Source organism: Protopterus annectens, chromosome 10.part0 (assembly GCF_019279795.1).
Source record: "Protopterus annectens isolate FY-2018-M chromosome 10.part0, PAN1.0, whole genome shotgun sequence".
Taxonomy (NCBI): Eukaryota; Metazoa; Chordata; order Ceratodontiformes; family Protopteridae; genus Protopterus; species Protopterus annectens.
In genome coordinates, this window is record NC_056744.1 from 740,204,562 (window position 1) to 740,229,566 (window position 25,005).

The 25,005-nt window shown below is 41.7% G+C and overlaps 1 protein-coding gene across 1 annotated transcript in view; it reads left to right on the forward strand.

Annotated features, from left to right (window-relative positions):
• Positions 1 to 24,222, forward strand: part of CACHD1 (cache domain containing 1) — a 1,377,863-nt gene extending 1,353,641 nt beyond the window's left edge. Inside the window, exon 27 of the mRNA XM_044085560.1 lies at positions 23,104 to 24,222. Coding sequence (XP_043941495.1) covers positions 23,104 to 23,342 — 239 coding nt within the window. The 3' untranslated portion in view covers positions 23,343 to 24,222. The remainder of the gene's footprint in view (positions 1 to 23,103) is intronic.
• The last annotated feature ends 783 nt before the right edge of the window (positions 24,223 to 25,005 follow it).

Here is a 25,005-nt window from a genome sequence, read left to right on the forward strand (position 1 = left end):
CTCATGGACCCACACGAGTGGAAACTAGAACCAAGGATTTTCAACATGTTGACAAGCAAATGGGGGAGCCCAGATATAGACCTGTTTGCCTCTCCCCAGAACTACCATTTAGACAAATGTTGCACAAGGACTCCCCACAAACAAGCCTGGAAAGTGGACGCTCTGTCCTTCAGCTGGAAAAATCTGTTAGTCAGTGCCTTTCCCCCTCTGCCTCTGCTCTCCAAAGTACAACTAAAAATCAAACAGGACAAACCAAGGATGATTTTGATTGCTCCAGACTGGCCACGCCAAAACTGGTACCCCCTCCTGTGCAATGTGTCACTGTTATCCCCATGGCACCTGCCTCAGACTCCTTCCCAGTTGTCTCAGCAGGAGAACCAGATTCTGCACCCTCAGCTTCTAACACTAAACCTTGCAGCCTGGCTAATTACCTAATCTCTCCTTTACCATCCCTCAGTAAACCTGTGATGGATATTATTTTAGAGGCAAGGAGGCCTAGTACTAGAAAATCTTATGATGAAAAATGGAAATGATTCTGTGCCGGAACCAGTCTCAAGGGATGAGCACAGCAGCACCCAGTTTACCTCAACTGAGATGCTTCACAAGGGCCTGTCTTTTTCCTCCATTAAGTCCATGCCTCAGCCATTTCAGCTCATTATAACACAGAACCTTCCCTCTTCTCTCATCCACTGATCATCTTCTCTCATCCACTGATCAAGCAGTTCCTCAGAGGGGCCATAAATTTGAGACCACACAGGAGAGCTCCAACCCCAGCCTGGGACCTTAACTTTGTCTTAGAGAAACTCACTTTACCTCCTTTCAAGCCAGCTGCTACTGCAGACTTAAAATTTCTTTCTTGGAAAACAGCTTTCCTTTTAGCAGTCACTTCAGCTAGAAGGGTATCTGAATTACAGGCCCATATGGCAGTGGAGCCTTTCATCAGCTTTCTTGCGGACAGGGTGTCCCTCAGAGCCAATACAACCTTCATGGCCAAGGTGATATCCAGTGTGGCTCTTAATCAGTCCATTCATTTGCAAACCTTCTTTCCCAATCCACAGAACAAAAAGAAAGGGATACTGCATTCCTTAGATGTGCACTGACAACTTAGATTCTACTTGGACAGGACTAAACCTCAAAGGAAAATCTGAACAACTGCTGGTGGCATTTGCTGCAGAGGCAGAGGAGAAGGCTATTTCAAAGCAAACCATTTCTAAATGGATAGGCCATTACATTCATTTCTGCTGTAAGCACCATGGAAAACCTATCCCACAGGGGATCAGACTTCACTCCACCAGGGCTGCATCTACCTCTACAGCCTTTCTCAGAGGCGCCCCTACCAGGGACATCCTAGAAGCTGATACCTGGAGTTCTGTACATACTTTCACCAAGCATTATTATTTGCCAGTTTTCTCTAAATCCAGAGCTGGCTTTGCCACTGCAGTCTTGCAGGACCTTATAGCTGGTCCTAGTGCTATCTAAATTCCTCCTCCCAACCATAGCTTTGGGAATCTACCCAAATGTAATGACTGCAACAGTGAAACACGAAGAACATAGTACAGTTGTGTACAGTTACCATAAATGTAGATGTTCGAGTGTATTTACTGTTTCACTCCTGGTTATCCACCCTCCAGCCCCCTAACTTCTTTTGGCTATACCTCTACTTTCCTTTACTATGCTTAAAAGTCTTTTGGTGTATTTGCTTTTTTGTTGGAGGTATATCATTGTACTTTTATATTTAATTGCTTCCCATTCCCTGACATCGGGCAAGAAAAACTGATGTAATGGTGTTGGCCGCATGTTTTATACCCCTGATGACCTGACGTCATGGAAGAAGGGACAGCAACCGACGCAGGACCCAAGACTTTGTTAATCAGGCCAACTGAGGGCTACCTGCAAGCAGATAACCCAAATGTAATGACTGCAACAGTGAATAAACTCGAACATCTACATTTATGGTAAGTGTACACAACTGTACTATCCTCCACCACCACCACCACCAATTATGATGCACACATTAAGGAGACCTTAAACTCTGGTTCTCCACCAGAGTGTCACACATTTGGTGCTACCTTCAGTAGTATGATGGATCTGTTTAAGTGGGAACTAAATATTTCCCTATTGCCAAGAAACAATATAGGGAGCTTTTAGATTAATAGAGCCAAGACTTCTAGCTATACCTCCAGTAATAGAGGCCTTAGAGGATGCTTTTACTTGCGAGTCCATGAATCCTGACTCCACAACCCCTTGCTCCTAGCAAACCTGGCTGTTTTGGCATGGCTGTGGGTTCTTTTACATGCCTATTCAAAATTACTGTTGCTGATCCATCTGTGGTGTTCCTTCATGCCAGGAAGGAGTTTGATGGGGGTGTAGCCAAAACTTTCCAGTGAAACGGACACTGACAAAGCAATTGAGATAGTGGAGCATTTGGGAAGAAAGTTTACACTTCTGCAAACCTAGCCTTCAGAGCATAAAGTGGTAAACAGATATTTTAAAATGTCATGAGACTCTCCTATCTGAAATGAAAAGACAAGGCAGGGGAGGTTGAAAATTAAGTTCTCAAAGATAAGATGCTGGGATTTAGCCTCTTCATCTGTCAACCTGACAGGCATGCTGTCAAGCATGGCTATGATGCTGAGATTCAGCCACTGTGTCTGTCAATCAGAGACATATGAGGTTGAGGACTCAACCCCTGCCAGGTCATGTTCTAATGTGATTCCTTAGTGTGCCACTGGACACGGAGCTACTCTTTGGACCCACTGTGGAACAAGTAGTTATGAATCAGGAGGAAAGTAGGAATACCATCTCTTTTCCTAGGTACAGGCAAACCAGCCCCACCAACAGTTGGCCTTATCACTGGAGGCAGGAAAATGAAACAGTTAAAAGGTTTAAAAAAAAGGCCAGTACAAGAGAAAATATCCAGAAAAAAGAAAATCCTGGATAATCTGCGACCCTTACCATCGCCTGTCTTTTGTGTAACTGGCCATAATATAGATACTTCTTCACAATCTCTAACTATCTGACTATCACCTATCCCTCTCCAGTACTATCTCTGTCTCCCTTTTACTTGAACCTCCTTAATACTGCTGCATAATCTGTAACCATCTCCATCCTGTAATTGCTTCACCGTCTCCTACTCAGTATCTGTTTTCAGCAGATTCCATTTGAAAATAACTAGACTCTTATAAGCTTGATATTAGCCAATATGTTACTGTATTTTTCATGTGTGTCATGTTTTATTGACTATTATATCATTACAATTCTATGTATATTCATTTTCTATTCTGTGTATGTACATTTACTGATGTTCATCATGCATACAGCTGCAGTAATCACAGATGGGTTCTCTGCCATCAGGCGGGTCCTCAGTCGGCCGAATTCCAAAGTCTAGGTCCGGCGTCGGTTGTTGTCGCTTTCTTTCCTGACGTCAGTGAGGCAGGTGTATATAAGACACAGCCGACGCCATTTTCTTCAGTCTTTTTTGCCGCGCGGTGCCCGAAGCAGAAGCAGTTCGCAAGTGCCGGTCGGCCAGCTCCTGAATTCTGAAAATTGGAAACCGAAGTCTTCATTAAAGCTAAGTACCCCGTTGGGGAAACTTTTCTTGCCTCAGACCGATGTCAGAAAAAGTTAACAATTGTATTTCTTGTGGGAAGCAAATACCGCATAAGTATTTCCATTCCCTGTGCATACCTTGTTTAGGCCCAGACCACGACGTCTCGGGCTGTCGCTTTTGTGCTACTTTCAATAAACGCACTATTAAGCGTTGGGCGGAGTTCGCCCAACACTTTTTTGGTACAGCCTTTGATTATAAAATGTCATCGGAGACTCCGACTACCGTTTTGTCCAAAAAACGCAAGGACAAGGACCGACACGCGAGGGCCGCATCCCCACCAACACCACGTCAAAACTGGCTACACATGGTCCGGTTCTCAGCGAGACACCTATGCCGTCCCTGACTACCGACGACACTTCTTTGGCGGTGTCTTCTGTAACCGAGACCGCAGGTACTTCGGCCCATACCCAGACTACAACCACCGAAGCCACTGTGAGCATTGAGCCTCCTACTGTGGACAGGACCACTTCCACCCATGGTGTCTTTAGACCTTCATCCTCCTTTTCCATTAAGGCCTTTACTAAGTCCAAATCAGCCAGGCATCCCAAGAGGCCTGTTGCACAGGGCCCATCTCCAGGCCCCATGCCTAAAAAACAGATGCTTAAAATGGCTGAGGATTTAATTACTCTTATCAGGGTTTCCCAACCCCCTCCAGACAAGAGACCCAGAGTGGAGGAAGATTCTCCCTCTTCTGATCAGGGCTCCATTTTTTCAGAACATTCTGATGTAGAGGAACACTCTTACTCCCCTTTTGAAGATTCTGATGCAGAGCAGTCCATTCCTTCTGTATCTCCTCCTGAGGATTTTTCTTTTGGGGAAACCTTGCACACCTTGAGGGAACACTTCCATTGGGAAGGCCAAGACTTTTCTGATTCCAAGAAAAGACTTAGGGAATTTCCTTTGTTACCTCAACACAGACCTCTGGCGATACCTCCTGTCTTGGACATACTTGATGATGTTTATTCGGAGGCTTGCCTTAATCCGGATTCCCTGCCTCCTGCCCCAGTCAAGCCTGATAGGTACTACAGAGTTCCTAACTCTCACCATTTTCTTTACAAAAGCCATAATGCTGACCCTGAAACCATTTCTCAAGGCCCCAAGGGAATGAAGGCCTCTACTGCTAAGAATCCACTACCTTCCGAAAGAGTGTCAAGATCCTTAGAAAGGTGGGGAAAAAAGGTTTATACCTTGGCCACCCTAGCCATGAGGGCTTTAAATTGTCAGTTTCATATGCTTAAATATCAGCAGTTTCTGTTATCACAATTAAGAAATAAAATGTCTCAACCTGAACAACCAGATATGAAGGAGTTGCAGGATATGATGCATAGTGCAGAACAAGTGGGTAAGCACACCTTACAATGTGGCTATGATGCCCTAGAGGCCTCAAGTAGAGCTGCTGTTACAGGATCAGTCATTCGTAGACATGCCTGGCTTAGGGAAGAAATCTTGCCTGATCATGTGAAAGCTAAACTTCTAGATGCTCCTTTACAAAAGGATGTGTTATTTGGTACCAATGCTGAGGAGATATTACGGAAAATGGAAGAAAAAGCCAAATCTATGCAAACTGTCAAAGCTTTTCTACAGGTTCAACCACCACGTTTTAGCAGAAATTGGCCTTCTAAAAACTGGTCCTTTCCAGCCATGGACAAGCCCCAAAGGGGTAGATACAGGCGCACAAGGGGCAGAGGACAATCACAAGGATCATATAGAGGCAGGCAATGGCAAACTCCAGCACCAAGAGGTGGCGAAGACAGTGCACAACAATGCAGGAAACAAACCCAATGACTTCCTCCTTTCCATGCCAAGCAAGTCTCAGCTGGCAGCACCCTTGGGAGGAAAGCTGGCATTATTTACAAGAAATTGGCATATTGTCACAACAGACAAATGGATCCTGGATGTTATAAACAGAGGCTACAGATTTCATTTTCACACTCTTCCAAAAATGAGAGGCATGCCAAACCTGCCACACAATCAAAGGGCAGAGGCACAACTACAAATTTCAAAGCTCATAGACATGAAAGCTATTCAAGAGGTACCTACTCACGAACAAGGTCAAGGGTTTTATTCCAGACTATTTCTGGTACCAAGGAAAGGAACCGACTGGAGACCCATTTTGGACTTATCCATCCTAAACACATTCTTACTGCACCAAAATTCAAGATGCTCACATTACAGCAGCTTCTTCCCATGCTGGGCAAGGAGTTTTGGCTGGTAACATTGGACCTCAAGGAGGCATACCTGCATGTCCCAATCAGACAAAGTTGCAGAAGATACCTCAGATTTCTTGCAGGTTCAATCCACTATCAGTTCTCTGCATTGCCCTTTGGCTTATCTACTGCGCCCAGAGTATTCACGAAATGCCTGGCATCAGTAATTGCCTACTGCAGACTTCAAGGGATACAAATTTAACCTTATTTGGACGACTGCCTGATCCAAGCGGACAGCAAGCACATATTTCTGGAACATCTGGCTTATGTAGCACGGTTACTGCAGTCTCTGGGATACACAATCAACAAAGAGAAATCCAGGCTAACACCATCTCAGAAAATAACTTTCCTGGGTGCCAACTTGGACACAAACCCAGATGGCCTATCTTATGCCAGAAAAACAGGGGCAACTCACTCAGTACTTCAAAATACTAGCAAAATGTACCAGGCTTACTGCAAGGAAAATCCTGCAGGCTCTGGGCTTCATGGCATCTTGCATTCTTTTAATCCCATGTGCAAAGTTGCATATGAGGAAACTTCAATGGTACCTAAAAAAACTATGGTCTCAACACAGCCACAGTTTGGAAACAATAATACCAATAATTCCATGTTTGCAACAGGAATTTCTATGGTGGGCCCAAGCATGTCAAACAAACACAGGTCTACCATTTTGCAAGCCTCAAGCAAAACAAGTCATCACAACAGACGCTTCAGATTACGCCTGGGTGGCGCACATGACAGACAGGTGCATTCAGGGCAAATGGTCAAAAAAGGAAAAGCACCTTCGCATCAATCAAAAAGAAATGCTAGCAGTGATAAATGCAATTACAGCTTTCAAAGACCTCCTGCATCCAGGACAATTATTGATAAGAACAGACAACACCACAGTAATGTGGTACATACACAAACAAGGAGGAACACATTCATACCCCCTGTGCAGACTAGCCATGACACTTTGGAGCTTGGCTCTGGAATGGCAAATCGAACTTCAAGCACAGTACTTGCCAGGCTTGGAAAACACGCTGGCAGACAATCTAAGCAGAAATATGACAGATCCACACGAATGGAAGTTGCATCCTCAAGTGTTTACAAAGATAATCCAAGCGTGGGGGAGGCCAGACATAGATCTCTTCGCCTCCTACAGGAATCATAAATTGGAAAAGTTTTGTTCAAGGACCTTTCATCCAAAGGCATGGAGAGTGGACGCCCTTTCATTCAGTTGGACAGCATGGACAGTTTACGTTTTCCCACCTCTGCCTCTTCTGCCCAAGGTGCTATTGAAAGCAAGAGCAGACAGACCGAAGATGATACTGAATGCTCCAGATTGGCCAAGGCAACACTGGTACCCACTCCTGAGGAGCCTAACACTTACTCCTCCCTGGTCCCTACCTCTAATGCCTCTTCTACTGACTCAGCACAGCTACAAAACTCGTCAGTCAGCTGAAAACGCCCAATCTCGCTGCATGGAAAATTCCTTAACACCACAACAGACCCTACTCTCCAAAGAGGTGCAGGATGTCATTTTGGAGGCCAGAAGGCCATCTACTAGAAAGGCTTACTCTGCGAAATGGAAACGGTTTTGCTCTTGGAATGAGAAAAAAGGCCAGGACCCTAGAAAACTGACTTTGCCTCAGGTATTACAGTATCTAGCTGAGCTGCTGAACAGTGGACTTTCATTTTCCTCCATAAAAATCCATGCCTCAGCCATTTCTGCAGAATTCAACACGGATCCACCCTTATTCTCTCACCCACTGTTAAGACAGTTCCTCAGAGGGGCTAAGAATATAAGACCACCAAGGAAACAACCAATACCAGCCTGGGATCTTAATTACATTCTAGAAAAATTAACATTGCCTCCCTTTGAACCAGCTGCCTCAACAGATTTGCAATATTTGTCCTGGAAAACAGCTTTCCTTCTGGCCATTACCTCAGCTCGTAGGGTTTCGGAACTACAAGCCCTCATGGCTGTGCAACCTTTTCTCATCTTCCATCAGGACAGGGTTTCCCTTCGAACCAATCCGTCATTTATGCCTAAAGTGGTATCCAGGGTAGCTTTAAATCAAACCATACACTTACCTACCTTTTACCCCAGTCCTCAAAACAAAGGGGAAAAGCTGCTACACTCCTTAGACATCCATAGACAGCTACGTTATTATTTGGACAGAACAAAGCCCTTTAGGAAATCAGAACAACTTTTTGTGTCCTATGCTGTAGGAGCTCAAGGGAAGCCAGTTACCAAACAGACAATTTCAAAATGGATAGGCCACTGCATACGGTTTTGTTACTCCTATCATGGAAAATCTGTCCCTGCAGGCATCAGATCCCACTCCACCAGGGCCACAGCTACCTCTACAGCCTTCCTCAGAGGAGTTCCTACCAAAGATATTTTGGAGGCAGCCACTTGGAGTTCTGTGCATACCTTCACAAAACACTACCACCTGCCTTTATATTCCAAAACTAGAGCAGGCTTTGCCACTGCTGTGTTGAAGGGCATTCTGGCTCATCCCAGTTCCACCTAGTGACTACCACCCTGTGCGTAGCTTTGGGATTCTACCCATCTGTGATTACTGCAGCTGTATGCACGATGAACATAGTACAGTTTTGTACCTACCATAAATGTAGATGTTCGAGTGCTAATACAGCTGCAGTACAGGTTTCCTCCTCCTTCCCTCTTGGTAAAGGCCTAGGGTCTAACCCCTCTTCATACAACCTGATTGGGTTATCCTTCTATGGTATATTTGCTTACAACTACTGATTTTTGATTATATTGCATTGCATGTATATATATATATATATATATATATATATATATATATATATATATATATATATATTGCCTTCCTTCTGGGGGCACCTGACATCTGGGGCAAGAAAGACTGAAGAAAATGGCGTCGGCTGTGTCTTATATACACCTGCCCCACTGACGTCAGGAAAGAAAGCGACAACAACCGACGCCGGACCTAGACTTTGGAATTCGGCCAACCGAGGACCCGCCTGACGGCAGAGAACCCATCTGTGATTACTGCAGCTGTATTAGCACTCGAACATCTACATTTATGGTAGGTACAAAACTGTACTTTCTATGTATGTACATTCATTTATTTATTTATTTATTTTTAACTGTCATGTCATTACTAGTCCATGTATGTATGTAAATCTTGTATAATTACCTTCTACTCATTCTGTAAAATGGATCATTTCTCCCTGGGCCTCCACTGAAAATGGGACTTGTGCCCAGTCAGACTTTTCTGGTAAAAAAAAAAAAAAAAAAAAGTTATAAATAACAAGCCCATCAGCAAGAGAAGTTTAAAGGCCCAAGGGGGTGAGACCCCAAGAAGGATCATCTGTGAATGACCCATTTTCTTCCCTCCCATTAACTGTCAAATTCCACTCAAACCCACTCTTCCAAACCCTTTTTCTTCTCCTCCTCATCCTGACATCCAAAGAGTAGGGGGTCACCTGGCCATTGTTGTAGAAGAGTGGAAAAAAATTGCAGAAGGCAAACACTTCCTGAAAAATCTCAAAGGCACATAGTTCAGTCTCTGCTACAACACCTTTTGTTAGCGGTTAACATTGAGAGAGGCAAAGTAACAAAACAAAAGCTTCTACTCAAGACCTTTTGTAATCCCAAGAAGAAAGGGTCCATGGGGGCCTATATTAGATCTCTGAAAATTCAGTTCAGTGAACGGCATTTTCTGTGCACTTACTTCGAACATGCCATTAGTCGATCTGTTCATACTGAAATCACGGTACAGTGAAGATCGGAAAATTTTCCCTTTACTCACTTTAGTGTGATCTCGGAGTTGGTATATACAAGAGTGGAATTTGATGAACAGCATTTCCAATGAAATGCCGTTCATTTAAGTGGGTTTTCGATGATTTAATATAGATCTGGTCCATGGATATACCAAGGCCACTGAGTAATATAACCATGCACTTTCTGCCAGTACCTTCCCTTAGGTTACACTGTACCAGTCAATTCTGGAGTAAATTTGTAGGTAAACAACCAGTCATCTGGTTTATGTTTAAAGGAAGATCATGAGTTGCACTGCATAACATGTTAGTTTAAGAGGTGCTGAGTTATAAACCAGTTCCAAAACTGTATTTTATTTGTTTGTCGTTTAAGATTTAAATCCTTATATTGGTAGACATGCTGGACTTGTGGAGAAAAAGGAGCTCCTGGACAACCGAGTCTCTAAAGGCATGATAAGTGAGACAGAAATCTCTTCTCAAAAGAATGTAAGACACTGAAAAAGGAACAGCACTCCCAGCTTCTCTTGCTAGCTGAGGCACTTTAGGCCTGTGAACTTTTTGGTTTGGAAACTTTGGGGTCTTTCTAATTGTTTGATATGTTTAGTCATATACACCCCAAAGGGGCATTGTACTCAGTAATTGGGCAGATCAATGCTGAGTGTAAGGCTGTTAATACAACTTGAGACCTTGTTGATATTCCTTTGCCAATTAACTGAGTTAAGTAAAAGGATTTGCTGGCAACCGTTGTCACATGATGCTCAAAAGAGAGGAAATTATCAACCCAAGTACCTAGGCCCCTAACTACATTTTCATTTTGCAGTGATATGTTGTCTATACAGTAGGATGAGCAGAGGGATCATCCATCCAAAGTGATGATACTATACTTTGTGGCATTTAGTTTGAACTCTTTTTTTTTAGGACACCAAGAGTTTACTAGGGAGAGTTCATTCTGGATGTTTGGTGTGTCAGAGGGTGACTTAAGTCGCAGTTTGCATTCATCTGCAAAGTTTGTTAGCCTGAGGTTTTGGCTCTCTACTCAAGAGATCTAAAAAGTAAATACCAAAAAGTTGTGGTCCCAGCATCAAGCCAAAGGATACCATTGGTTGCTTTCTTTTTCTGATGAAGCACTGTTTAAGTTATGCCTTTCAGCTAGTGTGTCTTTTCTCCTTACCACATATATATGGGTTGATTTTTAAACCATTTAGTTTTTGCATGACTGTCATGGGGAATGATGTTGAAGTCCTTGGCCAGGTCAAGATACCTTGTATGCACTGCTTGGCCACCATCTACAGTCTCCATAACCTCTTTGAAGAAGTTTTACAGATTAAATTGACAGTATCTACCCTTCACAAAATGAAACAGTTGGAGGCCAAGTCTAATAAGACTCTTGTTATCACAACTTATAAGATCAGTTACAATATGTACTATGGCTTTGCAAATGAGTAAAGCTGATAGGTTTGTAATTACCCTGGTCAATTACAAGACCATTGTTGTGGAGAGGCATCATCATTGCAGTGCGCTACTCATTTGAGCCAAAGCCAGTAGCCAAAATAAAAATTATGTACTCACCGTAACATTCCATCTGTGTTCTCCATTTTCATTCTTCCTCAACGAATGGGTTCAGGTCCGACCCTTGGATCTGACTTGGCCACTTTCTTTAGATTCTAGGAGCCGACTCTCAAGCTGCTCCCTTACCCATAATGCTCTTGATCACTGAATTACCTCAGATCTAGTTTGTTGCTATTATACAATATCTCAGTAAAAAAAAAATTTCTGAAAATAGCTAAGACAGAACACTGATAGCTGAAAGGTCAGGAGCTCAAACAGGAACAACCATTCTTAATAAGAATTCTTTTAGGTCACTCCCAAAGACACGGATGGGAGAAGGTGAGACAGGTGTTTAGGAAGAAAGAAAATGGACAACACAGATGGAAGTCATGGGAATACATAATTTTTATATCTGATTTAATTTTCCTTCATTCCTCAATGAATGGGACAGTGTCTCCAGCTACAATTACCTTGAGTGGCCCTCATGGAAGGATATTCAGTAACACTGCAGAACCGAATGATGCTGTCTTCCTAGAAATGATGTCCAGTTTGTAATGAGAAACAAAGGTGTGAGCATTAGACCAACTGGCAGCTGCAGAAATGCCGTCAGTGGAAGCTCTAGCTTAAAAAGCAGCTAAAGTAGCCATTGATCTGGTTAAATGTGCCTTCAGTTGTGTTGGTAAGGTTATTTATTTTTTTTGTTTATTTATTTGACAGTTTGTTTACCGGGATAGTTCATTGAGCAGAGAAGGGCCCATTTTCAATGGAGGCCCGGGGAGAAAAAGCTCCTTAAGCAGTATACAAATTGAAAATTAACCTTATGCTCACAAATTATTACACAGTTTAAGAAATTACAGTATACAATGAAAGTAAAACATAATATAAGAACAAAATCATGTTGTAACATGCTGTAATGGAGCAACAAGGAATATACCCAAATGAGAAGATTACAGATGGTACAAAACCGTAGGAGCAATGAGCCTCACACAGCATATTTAGGAATCATAGAGAAACAAGGGAGTTGCAAGTCATTGCTAGAGTAAAAGAATGTTAGAAGTAGTAGGGAGTGAGTAATATGTTAAGAGAAATGGTAGATAAGCATAGGGAGATCAATGTTATAGTTAAGTTTAGGGAGAGGGGGAATACAAAAATAGGGATGGGTTAGGCCTCTCAAGGAATAAACAGGAGAAATACAATCTGTTCTCCATTAAGCTATAGCAATCTTTGAAACTGGTTTTCTCCTCTTGGTGTTAGAAAAGGAAACGAGCAACTGATCTGCTTTGCTAAACTTCTCGGTTCTATGCAGGTAAAAATTAAGTTGTCTATTTACATCTAGGAGATGAAGGCTATATTCTCCTTTATTTTCAAATTTGGAAAGAACCCTAGAAGGTTAATGACTTGATTAATGTTTGATTCAGAGGCCACTTTAGGTAGAAAGGAAGGATTAGTGCGGAGGTAACCATATCCTTGTGAAAAATTAGATGCCGTGGTTCTGAGGGGAGTGCTTGGTCTAGCTGAAGCAATTGCCACCAAAAAGTCAAGTTTTCCAAGATAAAAACTTAAGGTCTACTTTAGCTGAGGGCTCAAATGGAGTTTATACTAAAAATTGTAATACCAAAGTCACATCCCAAGGTGGAATGGGATCTCAAATTGGAGGTCTAAGTAAGAATGTACCTTTTAGTAAAGCCTTGCACAGCTTAGTAGAAGCTAAAGGAGAAGTCTTATCGCCAGTGTGGTAGTTGGAGGTGGCTGCTAACTGTACTTTAATGGTAGAGAAACTTGCACTGGTATGAAAAATAGAGGCAGAGAAATCTAAAATAGTTAGCTTTGGAGCAGTAAAGGTCTCTAAGTCTCTCTGATGTGCCCACAAACAAAATCTTTTCCATTTGCTCTTATAAATCTTTTTGGTTGAAGGTTTGTGGGATGAAGAAAGGATTCAGTGAACTGGATAGGAAAGCCTGGATTGTCTAGCCATCATTAGAATTGCAGAAACCAAGTGGTTAACTTGAGGCCTGCCACATCCAGATGAATCATCCCTGATGAGTGAGACATGAGATTTGGACTGGGGTCCAGTGTCCGTGGAGGACATACTAGGTGAAACCATAGGAAGGGAACCCACACTTGTCAAGGCCAGAAGGGGGCAATGAGGATTATTTTTCTCTTCAACTAACTGGCTTTCTGAAGAAACTTGGGTATTAGGGGTAGAGGAGAGTAAGCATAGAGGAGACCAGAGAGCCAAACGTGGACTAGAGCATCTCTCGGTGACTGTCCCGAGGGGGGTAATTAAGGCAAAAAAACTGCTGTATTTGTTGTTGAGGAGAGAGGCAAACAGATCACAGCACAGTTGACCCCATTTAAGGAAGATCATCTTTGCTACTGATTGATTGAGAGACCACTCATGAGGAGTCAGGATGGTCCTGTTGAGCTTGTCCGCTAATATGTTGGATTTCCCCAGTATGTGCATTTGCTGCTAGATAGTGTTTGGTGGAGATCACCCATTGCCAAACACTTATTGATTATTGCCATAGAGGGTAAGATCTGGATCCCCCCTGTTTGTTGATGTTCTAGACTACTGACATGCTGTCCATCTGAATAGCAATATTTCCTAGTGGAAGAGAGCTCTGAAGGGCCTACAGCGCTAAAAGCACCACTCTCATCTAGAACATTTATATACAAATTAGTCTCTTCTTGGGACCACATGCCTTGAGCTGTCCATCCCAAAAAATGCCCCCCCCCCCAAACTGGGAGGCATCTGTGGTCAACGTGGCTTTCTGAGGAAGAAGGACAAATGAGCAGCCTTGACGAATTTCTTCAGCAGGGGCGGCCTTAGCTGAAACAGCGCCCTAGGCGAAGTACTGCTCTGGTGCCCCCTTAAGCCCCACCCACACCATACTCAAGGAACACCCCTATTTGAGCCACACCCACGGATGGGTCACCCCCACATAAGCCACTCCAGCTTTCAATGTTTAAATGCATGGAAAATCAGAACCAGGTTTTAATGATTTTGTTCTGAAGTCCCTAGTTCAACAGAGACGAAAGCGCTTAACTTTTTAATAAAGAAAATCTTATTTTTATTGGCTGTGTGAATTTTGAGGACTGCATCACTCCAGGAGGTTTTTGACTTCAGATATTATTTGGCTTCATGGGTGGGTGATGCTATTCATTTTATGGAGTTAGTCTTGACAGAAAAAAAATAAAATACCTTAGTTAAGCATGACATAGTTATAAAGTCAGAAGAAAATGTCTTACTGGATCCCTGAAGCTTGACAGGTGGTATCACTGGTGTTGGAGTAAAAAATGAATGGCACCATCACACTTTGCAATGACTTCTGTAAACTTAAAAGGTCTCTAAAATAGAAGCGTAGCTAATGCCTTGAAGATATGAATTAGTATAAAGGTTAGGGAAAGCACATTACTTTATGAGGCTAGACGTAAACAAAAATCTTACAGGCAGTCCCCTCTAACAGAGCAAGTTAAAGAGCAGACAGCTTTCTCTACCATAGATAGCAGACTTCAGCAAAAAGTGTTTTTTAGTTATATCGGGTCTCAGTCACATTTCAAAGAATTATGTTAATTTACAGTAAGGACTGAGAGTTCCACCTGCTAAGGATACAGACAATTCTGGATTCAATCTAGCTAAGGATTTGAGGGTCAACCCTTCTAAATGTACAGCTGGAATGCTTGAAGCCTCCACAAGGTATGGTCTGATGAAACTTCAACTGGGGAAAGTACAGGCTAAAAGAAATTGCTCAAGACCACACACAAAGAAGCAAGTAAGAGCTTTTTATGGCTGTATAATTATTGCAGAAGATTTATGCCTGACTTTGTCATGATAGCATGTCTAATAACATAGCCGCGAGGCATTTAAATACTACATACAATGATGCATTTTCTACCCTGTCACTCCTAGTATATGCATGTGCCCCTTTTAATAAAAAAATGCATAAACCAAGGCCCAAAAATCTACTGAATCCCCAGTGAAGTCAGGGTAGGCTCCTGAAGTTGTGTCCAAGTCTATGAATGCGTCTCTTTCCTATCCCTGCTTTAGTGTCATTAGTCTCAAAGGTTTACAGACTTCTGTGTTGGAAAAATATACAATTATAATGTAAACAATAAACATATAGGATAAAAAATGAAAGAAATAAGAGAAAAATGCATCAGTGTTACTGGAATCTTATGACACGGTGCAAAAGGTAAGTGTTCCATCTGTGGCAAAACAATTTATATGGATGCAGCGTGATAAATGAAAGAGCTAGCTCTTCAGCCTAAGACAACCCAACCATTTTTCTACTGACCACAGGCTTGGAGTGATGTTAATGGCTTGTCTCGCCTCTGTGCCCTGGCTTCTCTAGTCATTTGACTCCTGTGTCAAAAATGGAGTAAAGGGTTATGTGAAAACAAGTGCATAAACCCTAAAAAGTTGTAATGTGTATGGCCTGTGTTGCATTAGAAACAGCCTTTAGTAGTCAAAAACAAAATGTGAGCATAACCTGGACCAGTTCAGTTAAGCAGGACTGAATTAGGTGCAATTGGAAACTTGCCCCAGATATAAAACTCTGAAAAAAGTAATAAAGCAAAGTAAACTGAAAGATGCTGTAGAAAAAAATCTGTTGACGCTACTGTTTGAAAATAGATTTTTGCTATAAAGAGAGTGAGAGCTGCGTGCTCTTTGGCAAAATTACAGTTCTGTTCTAAAAAGTAGACTAATTTAATTTACCAATTTCTGAACCTTGTTGGTGCCCAAGACCATGGATTTGGATACACAGAGCAAAGGACAGTTTAGTTTCATACTAGGAAAAGTATAGTCTGTTCAAGACATATTACACTAAAAAACAAGAAACAGAAATGAGCAACAGTGCACAATCCCAGGGCAAATATTAGTTTTAATGAATAAAGTTAGCACAAAAACACTTTCGGAGAGCCCAATGTCTCACCTTCATCAGACAAATTTACAAACAACTAACAAGCATATTTATAAGGTGGTGCATCTGCAATTAAACACTCAACCTTAATTGAATAAATACTTGTTAGGTGTAATAAACACAATGAAAAGGAATTGATGTTGTAAAATCACTAAACTCTTATACGAGATAAAGTGCAAGTGCATTTATAAGTATATCCTATTTAATTCCTAATCAAGTCATAAAATACATTGTTTAAATAGGTAATAATAAAATATATATATTCATATGTATAAACTGATAAAATTATATATATATACATATATATATGTACAAAGGTCATAAAAACACTTAATAAAAAAACTGTAGTGTAGGTCATATTCACAACCTCAATTAATGTGTGTTAAAACCTAAGACAGATTTTATTTTTCAATAATTAAACATTGTTTTCAATTATTGCTAAGATAAAGCAGTTTTTATGCTAAAGTTGTTTTAAGCCTTGGAATGAAAAGACTTTTCTGCTTCTTTTTCAAAATTATTGAAGTGCAATCTCTTCTATTAACTAGAACATTCTTTTCTATTTCCTGCAATAAGCAGCATATTGGAAAAGTCAACTCTGACAGTATGAATTTGCCATGTCTGTAATAATATCCTGATGTACTGAAATCATATTTGCAATCATCATACAAAGCTCTTTATGTGCTTATCAGAAATAAACATTTCTTAACACTCCAGTCAATAATACAAAGTTGGTAACAGGACTGAAGTGCAAATTTTGTGCAACCAACAGAGAGAAACACCACTTAAACCATCTGTACTATACCCACTTTTCTTCTAACACTGACATTAGAACTATGTAGGAGCACATTATTTTGCATGGTGAAGTGCTAAAGGTAAAAACCCACTAACAATATGGTGAAGATATGATGGGACGGTTTCAGGCATTGATAATCCAAACAAAGTTATGGTCGTAAAGTCCAGCTCACCACTGGGGCACACATTAAGAAAAGATTATGAAATGCACTTGCTAAGCTGACCAGCGAGCTAATTAATGCATCCGATCAAAAAAACTAACTGCAGAAAACAGGAAAAACAATAGTTTTCACAACTAACCGCTAACCCAGGCCAGAGCAGGAAAACACAGCAAATTCAGCAATATTATATTTTATCTGGCGTTTCGTAGCATAAGCATGAAAGCTGCGTGCCTGAATCAACTTACTTACCTTCAAAAGCAAGTAAGCACAAAAAAAATGCAAAAATCCAAGTTGGTAGCCCGTAGCCCACATGGTGAAGGGAATCAGACCGCCGATAATCCACGCCGACCAGTCCACAGATCAGAAAGCGAAAGTAAAGACAGCCAATAGATGCGCCCGCCTCTATCTCGTCAATGAGGAAAGGAGTGAGAGGCGGGCGTGAGCTGCATTATATACTGGTGATTGGCGCACTAGCCAGGGATGTCAGTGGTAAACGAAAGCATCACTGATTGGATGCTTTAAATAATCCTCAACAAGAGCAGTCACTGAGACTCATCAACTAGATGAGGGGGGGTGGAAGAACACAGTAGGGGGGCGTTCTGTGTGCACTGGAGGATGAAGCGTGCTTAATTACAGAAGTGGGGGAGGGTGCAATGCTGCAGTACAAACGGGCACAATGCTAGAGTTGAAAAGTGGAGAGAAGTAAAGTTTAAGTTAATTCACTTAATTTGCGCCCTTTATGGCCTTGGTCTTACGGCGCCTAAGTGATCGCCTAGTTCGCCTATGCCTAAGGCCGGCCCTGTTCTTCAGAATGTATCCACCGCAGTAGAAATTTTCTGTAAACCTGAGATAATTTTATTGGAAGTTGTAGAGGTTGTCAGTTAAAAGACTATTGCACTGCTGGAGTTCATTGACAAGTTCTCATATGAAGATGAGCAGTGGGTAGTAAAGTTATTGCAGCAGCCCTCGACACAAGGACTTTGAATACTAATCTTGCTGGGGGTGAGGGATGAGGAAAAACTTTATTGACATGTGATTTCAGAGCAAGAATTCTATTTTGAGGCAGAAAAGTTAGGCAACTAATTGTGTCTAGATGAGCCCCTATAAACTCCAAGTCTTGAACTGGTTGAGATTGGGACTTGACCAGATTTATCATAATCCCCAGAGACTGAGATAGAATTAGAAGGTAATCTCTGGCCTTTTCCAGAAGATGCCTGGTCAGTGCGGTGACGAGCCTGTTGTCTAAATATGGAAACACTCTGAATCCACGCAGTCTTAGATGAGCTGCTACCACTGCCTTACATTTGGTGAACACCCTGGGTGCTGTGGTGAGACTAAAGAACAGAGCTCTGAACTGATAATGACTGGCTCCTAGCCGGAAGTGTAGATATCTTCGAGAGTGTCTGTTCATTTTTATATGATAGTATGTGCCCTGAAGATTGAGGGAGCACATCGTCATTCTTCTGAAGGAGAGGCAGAATGGATTGAACCATAATCATCCAGAATTTGGAATTCTTTACAAACTGGTTCAACTTCAGGGTCCCCTGTTTTCTATGTCACTAAAAAGAATCTTGAGCAAATTCTAGATCCTCTTTGGTGTGGGGGGGGGGACCTCTTGGATGACTGTCTTGTCCAGCAAATTTTGAATTTCTAGAGCTGCTTGTTCCCACTGATTGGATCGAACATCAGGGAGACTTTGTCGTCTGTGGAGAGACCTGGGAAAAGGGAATGAAGTATCCTCTGGATATGATCCTTTGCACGTAAGAATCTTTTGTGATAGCTATCCAGGCTTTTGGGTGCAAAGATAAGCACCCCCTGACTGCCTCCAGAGAGGGACAGTCCGGTAACTTTTCAGGAGAGCTGAAAAGGCCTCCCCGAAAAAGAATCTCAAGAACCTTGGTTCTGCAGACCCCCTCTGCTACAAGGGCAGCGTCTTCCATTAGAGCTATTTTCCTCTCTGCCTCTGGGGGAAAAGTCTCCACATGATTCTTGGCAAAGCCCTTGGGATTTTCTGAACCATGCTTTCTTACTACATTGATTCCTGGAGAAGGTTCTCTGCAGGCTAGAAAAGCAGATTCCCGTGGCAGACAGGGTCTTTCCATCCTTCTCACTGTGGTAGAGCACCTCTTTAACTGTTGGTATGAATAGGGAAGATCCGTCAAAAGGAGCATTCATGAATGACGCCTTAAATGGCTCCACAAAATCACACAACCTCATCCTGGCATGTCTCTTAATGGATATGCCTGAATGGGCCACCCATGAGGAACCCTTAGCCACATGTGAGATTCACGTGTTAGTAATGGATTGTAGAGTGACCAGTCATGAGGAGAAAGACTTTTGTTTCTCTACAGACATGGACCCCCGGGGATAGTTAGAGAGTTCCGTGATTAAGTGCCTCTGTAACCTTGTGAAATGCACCAAATAATTCAGCGACCCTAAAGAGAAGGTCCCTGATGCATACACTTGCTTCTCAAACTTATCCAATGTCCTAGGCTCCCTGTTAGGAGGATGGGCAGAGGAGCTCTTCTCAACCAACTCCTTTTTAGTAGCTGCTGCAACTACCATTGCATCTACATGAACACCCTTTGTCCAATGTCTGACGGGGCACTAAGGATCTTGTCTGAGCACTTAGGGATCAGTTCTTCTGAGTTTGATTCCTTCCATGCTCAGTGGGCGACCAGGTCTATCAGCTCATCTGCAAGTGGGTTAACCCAAGAAGTAGATGGTCCAGCCCCGAAGGATTCTAAGAACACTGATTCCGCCTGGGAAGGGTTTTGGACAGACCAACCACCTCTTTAGGGAAGGATCTCTAATATTTTCTCTGAACGAGATATCTTCTGGTGGAGATCTAGGGGACCCTTTCCTCTCACCAAAGTCATTGTCCTCTGTGAGGGGTTCCTGTGGGGAATCCCAGGTGCCTCCTCTTGCATGATCTCTTCTGAGGGACCTCCTCAGTGGGATACTCTGGAGAAGTGTCTGAAGAGATGGGAAGTTCCCCAGTGGAGTGCTGGAAGAGATGGAAGTTCCCCAGTGGAAACTTCTTGGAAGCTCATCTGGGCTGGCTGTCCCTGAGGTGTAGGATGAGAGAACTTGGACACAGCATCCAAAGGAGGTTGGAAGCATGGCCACAGCATCCAAAGGAGGTTGGAGGCATGGATCCGAAGAAGGAAGAGTTAAAGGCTGTCTAGGTACAGACTATACCGTGTCCACCACATTGAATGCCAAAGACCCAGGAGACACTGAGGGAAATCCTACCAGGGCCAAAACTCTTGGATCAGACAACCCTGTGGCCAGGAACCCTCCAATCCAAAGGGGGAGTCAGAGCCGAGCTATCCAATGCCGAAGCTCCGAGAGGAAGCGATAGCTGCAAAAACTTTGGAGTCGAGGTCAACCCCTCAGATCCAGCTCCAATGCTTCTGCTCCAGTTGTGCTCCAACAGATTCAGAGCCAATCAGATCTGGGTAGTTTTCGGAGTCGAGGATGCCATGACCCTCAGATTCGATGGTTCAACTCTCGGGGCAGTCAGAGCCGAGGACTCCAAAACAGCCAGTCGGGTTGGAGGAGGAGCATGCACAAGTTAGAAAGAAGGCTTAAGGCTCACAGATCCAATAGGAGACAGAGCCGACAGAACCCCCATCTGGATGAGGAACCTCCTCATCAGCCTATCCACCCCTAACTCAGAGAGACTCCAGGAGGACCTAACCGAAAATGAAGTTGAAGGTAGCCCTGGCAACTTTTTTGGGGTCTCCTGAAGGAAAGGAGACCTTAGTCTAGGAGAGACCAGCTCCAGGGAAAATCTTAGTGAATGGAGCTGAGGAGACTTGGTGGCAACAGGTATCAGATCTGAGGCTTTTGATTTGAGGTTTTAAGTACCTTTGCAAGAGGCCGAGAGGAAGGTACATACTGAGGAGACTTGGATGAGGAGCATTTCCTATGCTCCTTAGTCTGTTTAGTCTTCTGAGAGGGAGTTTGAGCCCCTGAAGAAGATGTACCAGCAGAAGGAGCCAAAGCCAGAAGAAGACCTTTAAGTATCAACTTATTCTTGTGATCAGAAGTAGCCGTTACATTAAAAGACACACAAGTGGAGCAGGTGGTGTCCAAATGCTCAGGCTCCAAACAGTACACGCACTCCCTGTGGGCAGCAAAGTTTGGGATCTTATGCCCATAGGAAGTGTACATTTTAAAGCCAGTAGGCTTGTCAGCCCTATTGAAAAAACTCACAATTCACCACCAAAAATAATTAAAGGTAATCTTGACTGAAAACAAACACAACAAGAGAATCCACTCTCCCTGTTTTTGGTTGATAAAGAAAAACTAGACAGAAAAGAGTTACTACCAACTATGGTAGAAAAGGAATACCTCAGGCCAAGGTAAAGAAAGGAAAATGACCAGCAATGGCAAGCCTAGAGTACCTTACAGTAGGAAAACTAAAACTGTAATATATAAAGAGGTAAGGGAGATTAAAGATATATATTTAGATGCACTAAGAAAAGGAAAAAATATTGAAATATATTGAAAAATGTTATTAGTTCACTCACGAACACCCTGCTAGAGCTCGAGCAGTCATAATCCCAACCGATCTTGAAGAGCGGCAAACGAGATGTGAGGTAATTCAGTGATCCAGAGGCATTATGGGTGTGGGAGGATCTCGAGAGTCAGATCCCAGAATGTAAAGAAAGTGGCCGAGTTGGATCCAAGGGTCAGATTCAAACCCATTTGTTGAGGAACAAATGAAATTGACAACATCAGATCATAGGTTAAACCGTTTGTGGCATGTGTTTGCAAGGGCATATTTAGCAGTATTAATAAAGTAACCAGGTCTATTGTCCAGTACTTTTGGATAAGTATTTTAGTTTTAGTTAGCACTTTCAGTAAATGATCTTTAGAAGTAATTGGGGAAGTAAGAGGATTCAGATATTTTCTTTTTACTTTGAATAAGAAGCTTTGGAGGTAAAACATATTTTTAAAAGGGTCAAGGTTCAAGACCACTAACCTTGCAAGCACTTCTGCCACTCCTTTTACCTGAAAACTTTGTGGCCATGTAGACCTGAAGGACACTTGACTTCACATGCTCGAGCTGCGGGGAGGGGTGCATTTCTTTATATTCAGGCAGGGGTTCCCATGTCCGATTTACTCTCTTGTCCTTTGTCTACTGTACAAAAGTTATTTACAAAGTGTCTAAAACCAGCACTTGCCTTCTGCAGTATCAGGGTGAATCCTCATTTCTCCACATCTGCATTACTGCCTGATTCAGCTGCCAACCCTATAGGATATGCAGATGGCACCTCACTTTATCCTAGAATGCTTTGAGAACTTAGGACTCCATCTGAACCCACCAATATCGTACCTACTGATCTCAAGACATGTCTTGATTCTGGGAACTCATCTGGACACTGTACACCAGGAGAAGATTGTGTTCTTGACCAGTTAGTTTGCATCGGTATAATGGCTGACCCAAATTACAATAAGGCAGTTATAAACATGTTTCTTGGTCTCCATAATTGTGATGGCCCTTGTAAGATTACACGTGAGGAAGCTTCATTGATATCTAAGAAACAGATGAGGCAAACATGTAAGCTGTTCTGCTGTTTTTCCTCAGCTTCCTCCTGACATATCTAGTGTGGGGGAGGCCCCCAGTTGAATTACCATGTACTTTGAGTGGCTGAAACATACAGATCTTTGAGGAGGAGGTAAAAATGATATCATGTCACTAAACATGCGTACAATTAAATATGTTACTAAATGTATTCATTTTTTATACTAGTTTTTATTACTTTATAGTATTTTAAATATTGGTTTGCCTTGATATTTTGATATTATTGCTACTATGTTTTTATTTTTTTTTTTATATTTTATTTTTTGTTTGGGTTTTTTTTGTATTATTTTTTATTTCTTTTGATATTATTGTCTTTTCTAAGTCAATTCATATATTTTATAGTTCTGCAGTTGCTGTGAGAAATGTCAATGGCACAAGCTTGATAGTCTGTTAAGATGTTTGTATGTTATTGTATAAAGTTCTAGAACCTGCTCTTAATTTTGCTTAGGTTTTGTTTATTTGCATTTTAGAAATGATTTTTGTTATTCACACATTCTCGTACTTTGCTTTCCAGGGTATAGTACTATGAGTCCTCAAGAAGACAGTGAAAACCCACCATGTAGTAACGAGCCATTGTCAGCGGGAGTTGATGTTGGTAATCATGATGAAGACTTGGATTTGGATAGCCCACCACAGACTGCAGCATTGCTAAGTCACAAATTCTACCACTACAGACACCATCACCCTGCACTACATCACAGCCATCACTTACAGGCTGCTGTAACAGTACACACTGTAGATGCAGAATGCTGAACCTTACATAAGCTTGACATTATGGCGATGGTGCATAAGCAAGGTGCCAGGCACTGTGTGGGTCATACGTTCATTCTTAACTGTACTTATGCTCTGATGGGATCTTCCATGGAAGTAATCTATGGAACAGACTGATGTACAGAATAATTTAAGATATGCATTGTGAAGGAAAAACAGGAAAGAAGAACAGACACCATGGATGGGATCAAAACTTTCTTAATGGAATTTCTAAAATTTTGCATTTGCTGGACAGAGATGTTTTATCTCATTAACAGAAAGGAAATTTGAAGTTTTGAGCTGGTACGTTCCTCGTATGGAAATGCATAGATTTATTTTATCCAAAGACAGAAATTCCTGCCAATTAAAAATGTGGATTTCTTGTACAGAACTGATCAACATAGTTTAAAAAAAATGGGAGAGCATTAAATTGAAATCCTACGTCATCTCAGAATTTTTAAAAGAAAGGATTATTTTTTTACCTATTTATTTAACTTTTTAACATACTTTAACTTTGACAAGTACTTCTAGAAAATTGCCAGCAAAAGTGAGGATTTTATATGAATGACATTCTATTTTAGTAGTAGTTCTGAAGGAAGTAATTTTTGGAAAATCAAGACTTCCAGTGATTCTGGTATGCTCCACTGCACCAAAGTGAATGATTTTTTAAATCTGCATCAGTGCCATTTTCTCTAAATGTATTGCCTAAAAATAATGTAGTTTACAACACATGAGCTGCAGTATATTATTTAAGAAAACAAAAGTAAAGTATGTGTATACGTAAATAATTTCCATTGTATTTGTTTAAATCTGGAAGGCCCAGCCACGTCTAGAACAGCCAGTTGAAAAGCGAAATAAATTGTGAGCATTGCTAAGTACAAGACATTAGCAATCAGAAACATTTGTTGCACTTTACATGATACATTGACACGCTGCTCTTTTTTATTTTCACACTGCCATCTTCGTATTGTGAAAGTAGATGTTTAGGATTTTCATACTGAGTGTGTAGAATAAAACACTTTCAGAGGTAGTTGCATTTTGTTACCAGATTAACAACTGGAAAGTATTGCAGAGGGAAAAAATGAGTTCCCTCTTTGGTTTTGTATTCGGTATTTTACATTTTTCTGCTGTATTTAATTAACTCTAATAATTAGATTTCTGAAGGTATATACATAATTGTTCCGGTTTATGGTTTTCATGTAATCAGATAAATTGAACCTACAAAATCATTGTTCTGATAACATTTTATACCATATATGTATGTTAGCAGTATGCAGGTTAGTTAAACCATAATCCTTTGACAAGTCACAGTAATATCTTCCTGGAATTTTTTTTTTAAATGGAGCTCTCTTCTGAGAAAAACTGCAGGAATTATTAGACACACTGTCCGTGGGTATGATGTAAGTCTGAATCTGAGTTTCATGTGCCAGTGATTTGACAAAAGGCAATCTCATGTAAGGGTGGAACTGCAGTTCTGTTTCGGATTAGGGCTGTGTGCCACACACACTGAACACAGCCATGTCTTCATTCAGACTTTGAAAGGATGTCCTGCAACTGAATTATACACACTTCACAATCATGATGCAGGTTTTGTGTAAGGTGTTTATGTAGTCCTAACACATAACACTGCAGATCCCATTCTGGGTCTTCCGTATTTTTATTGTTT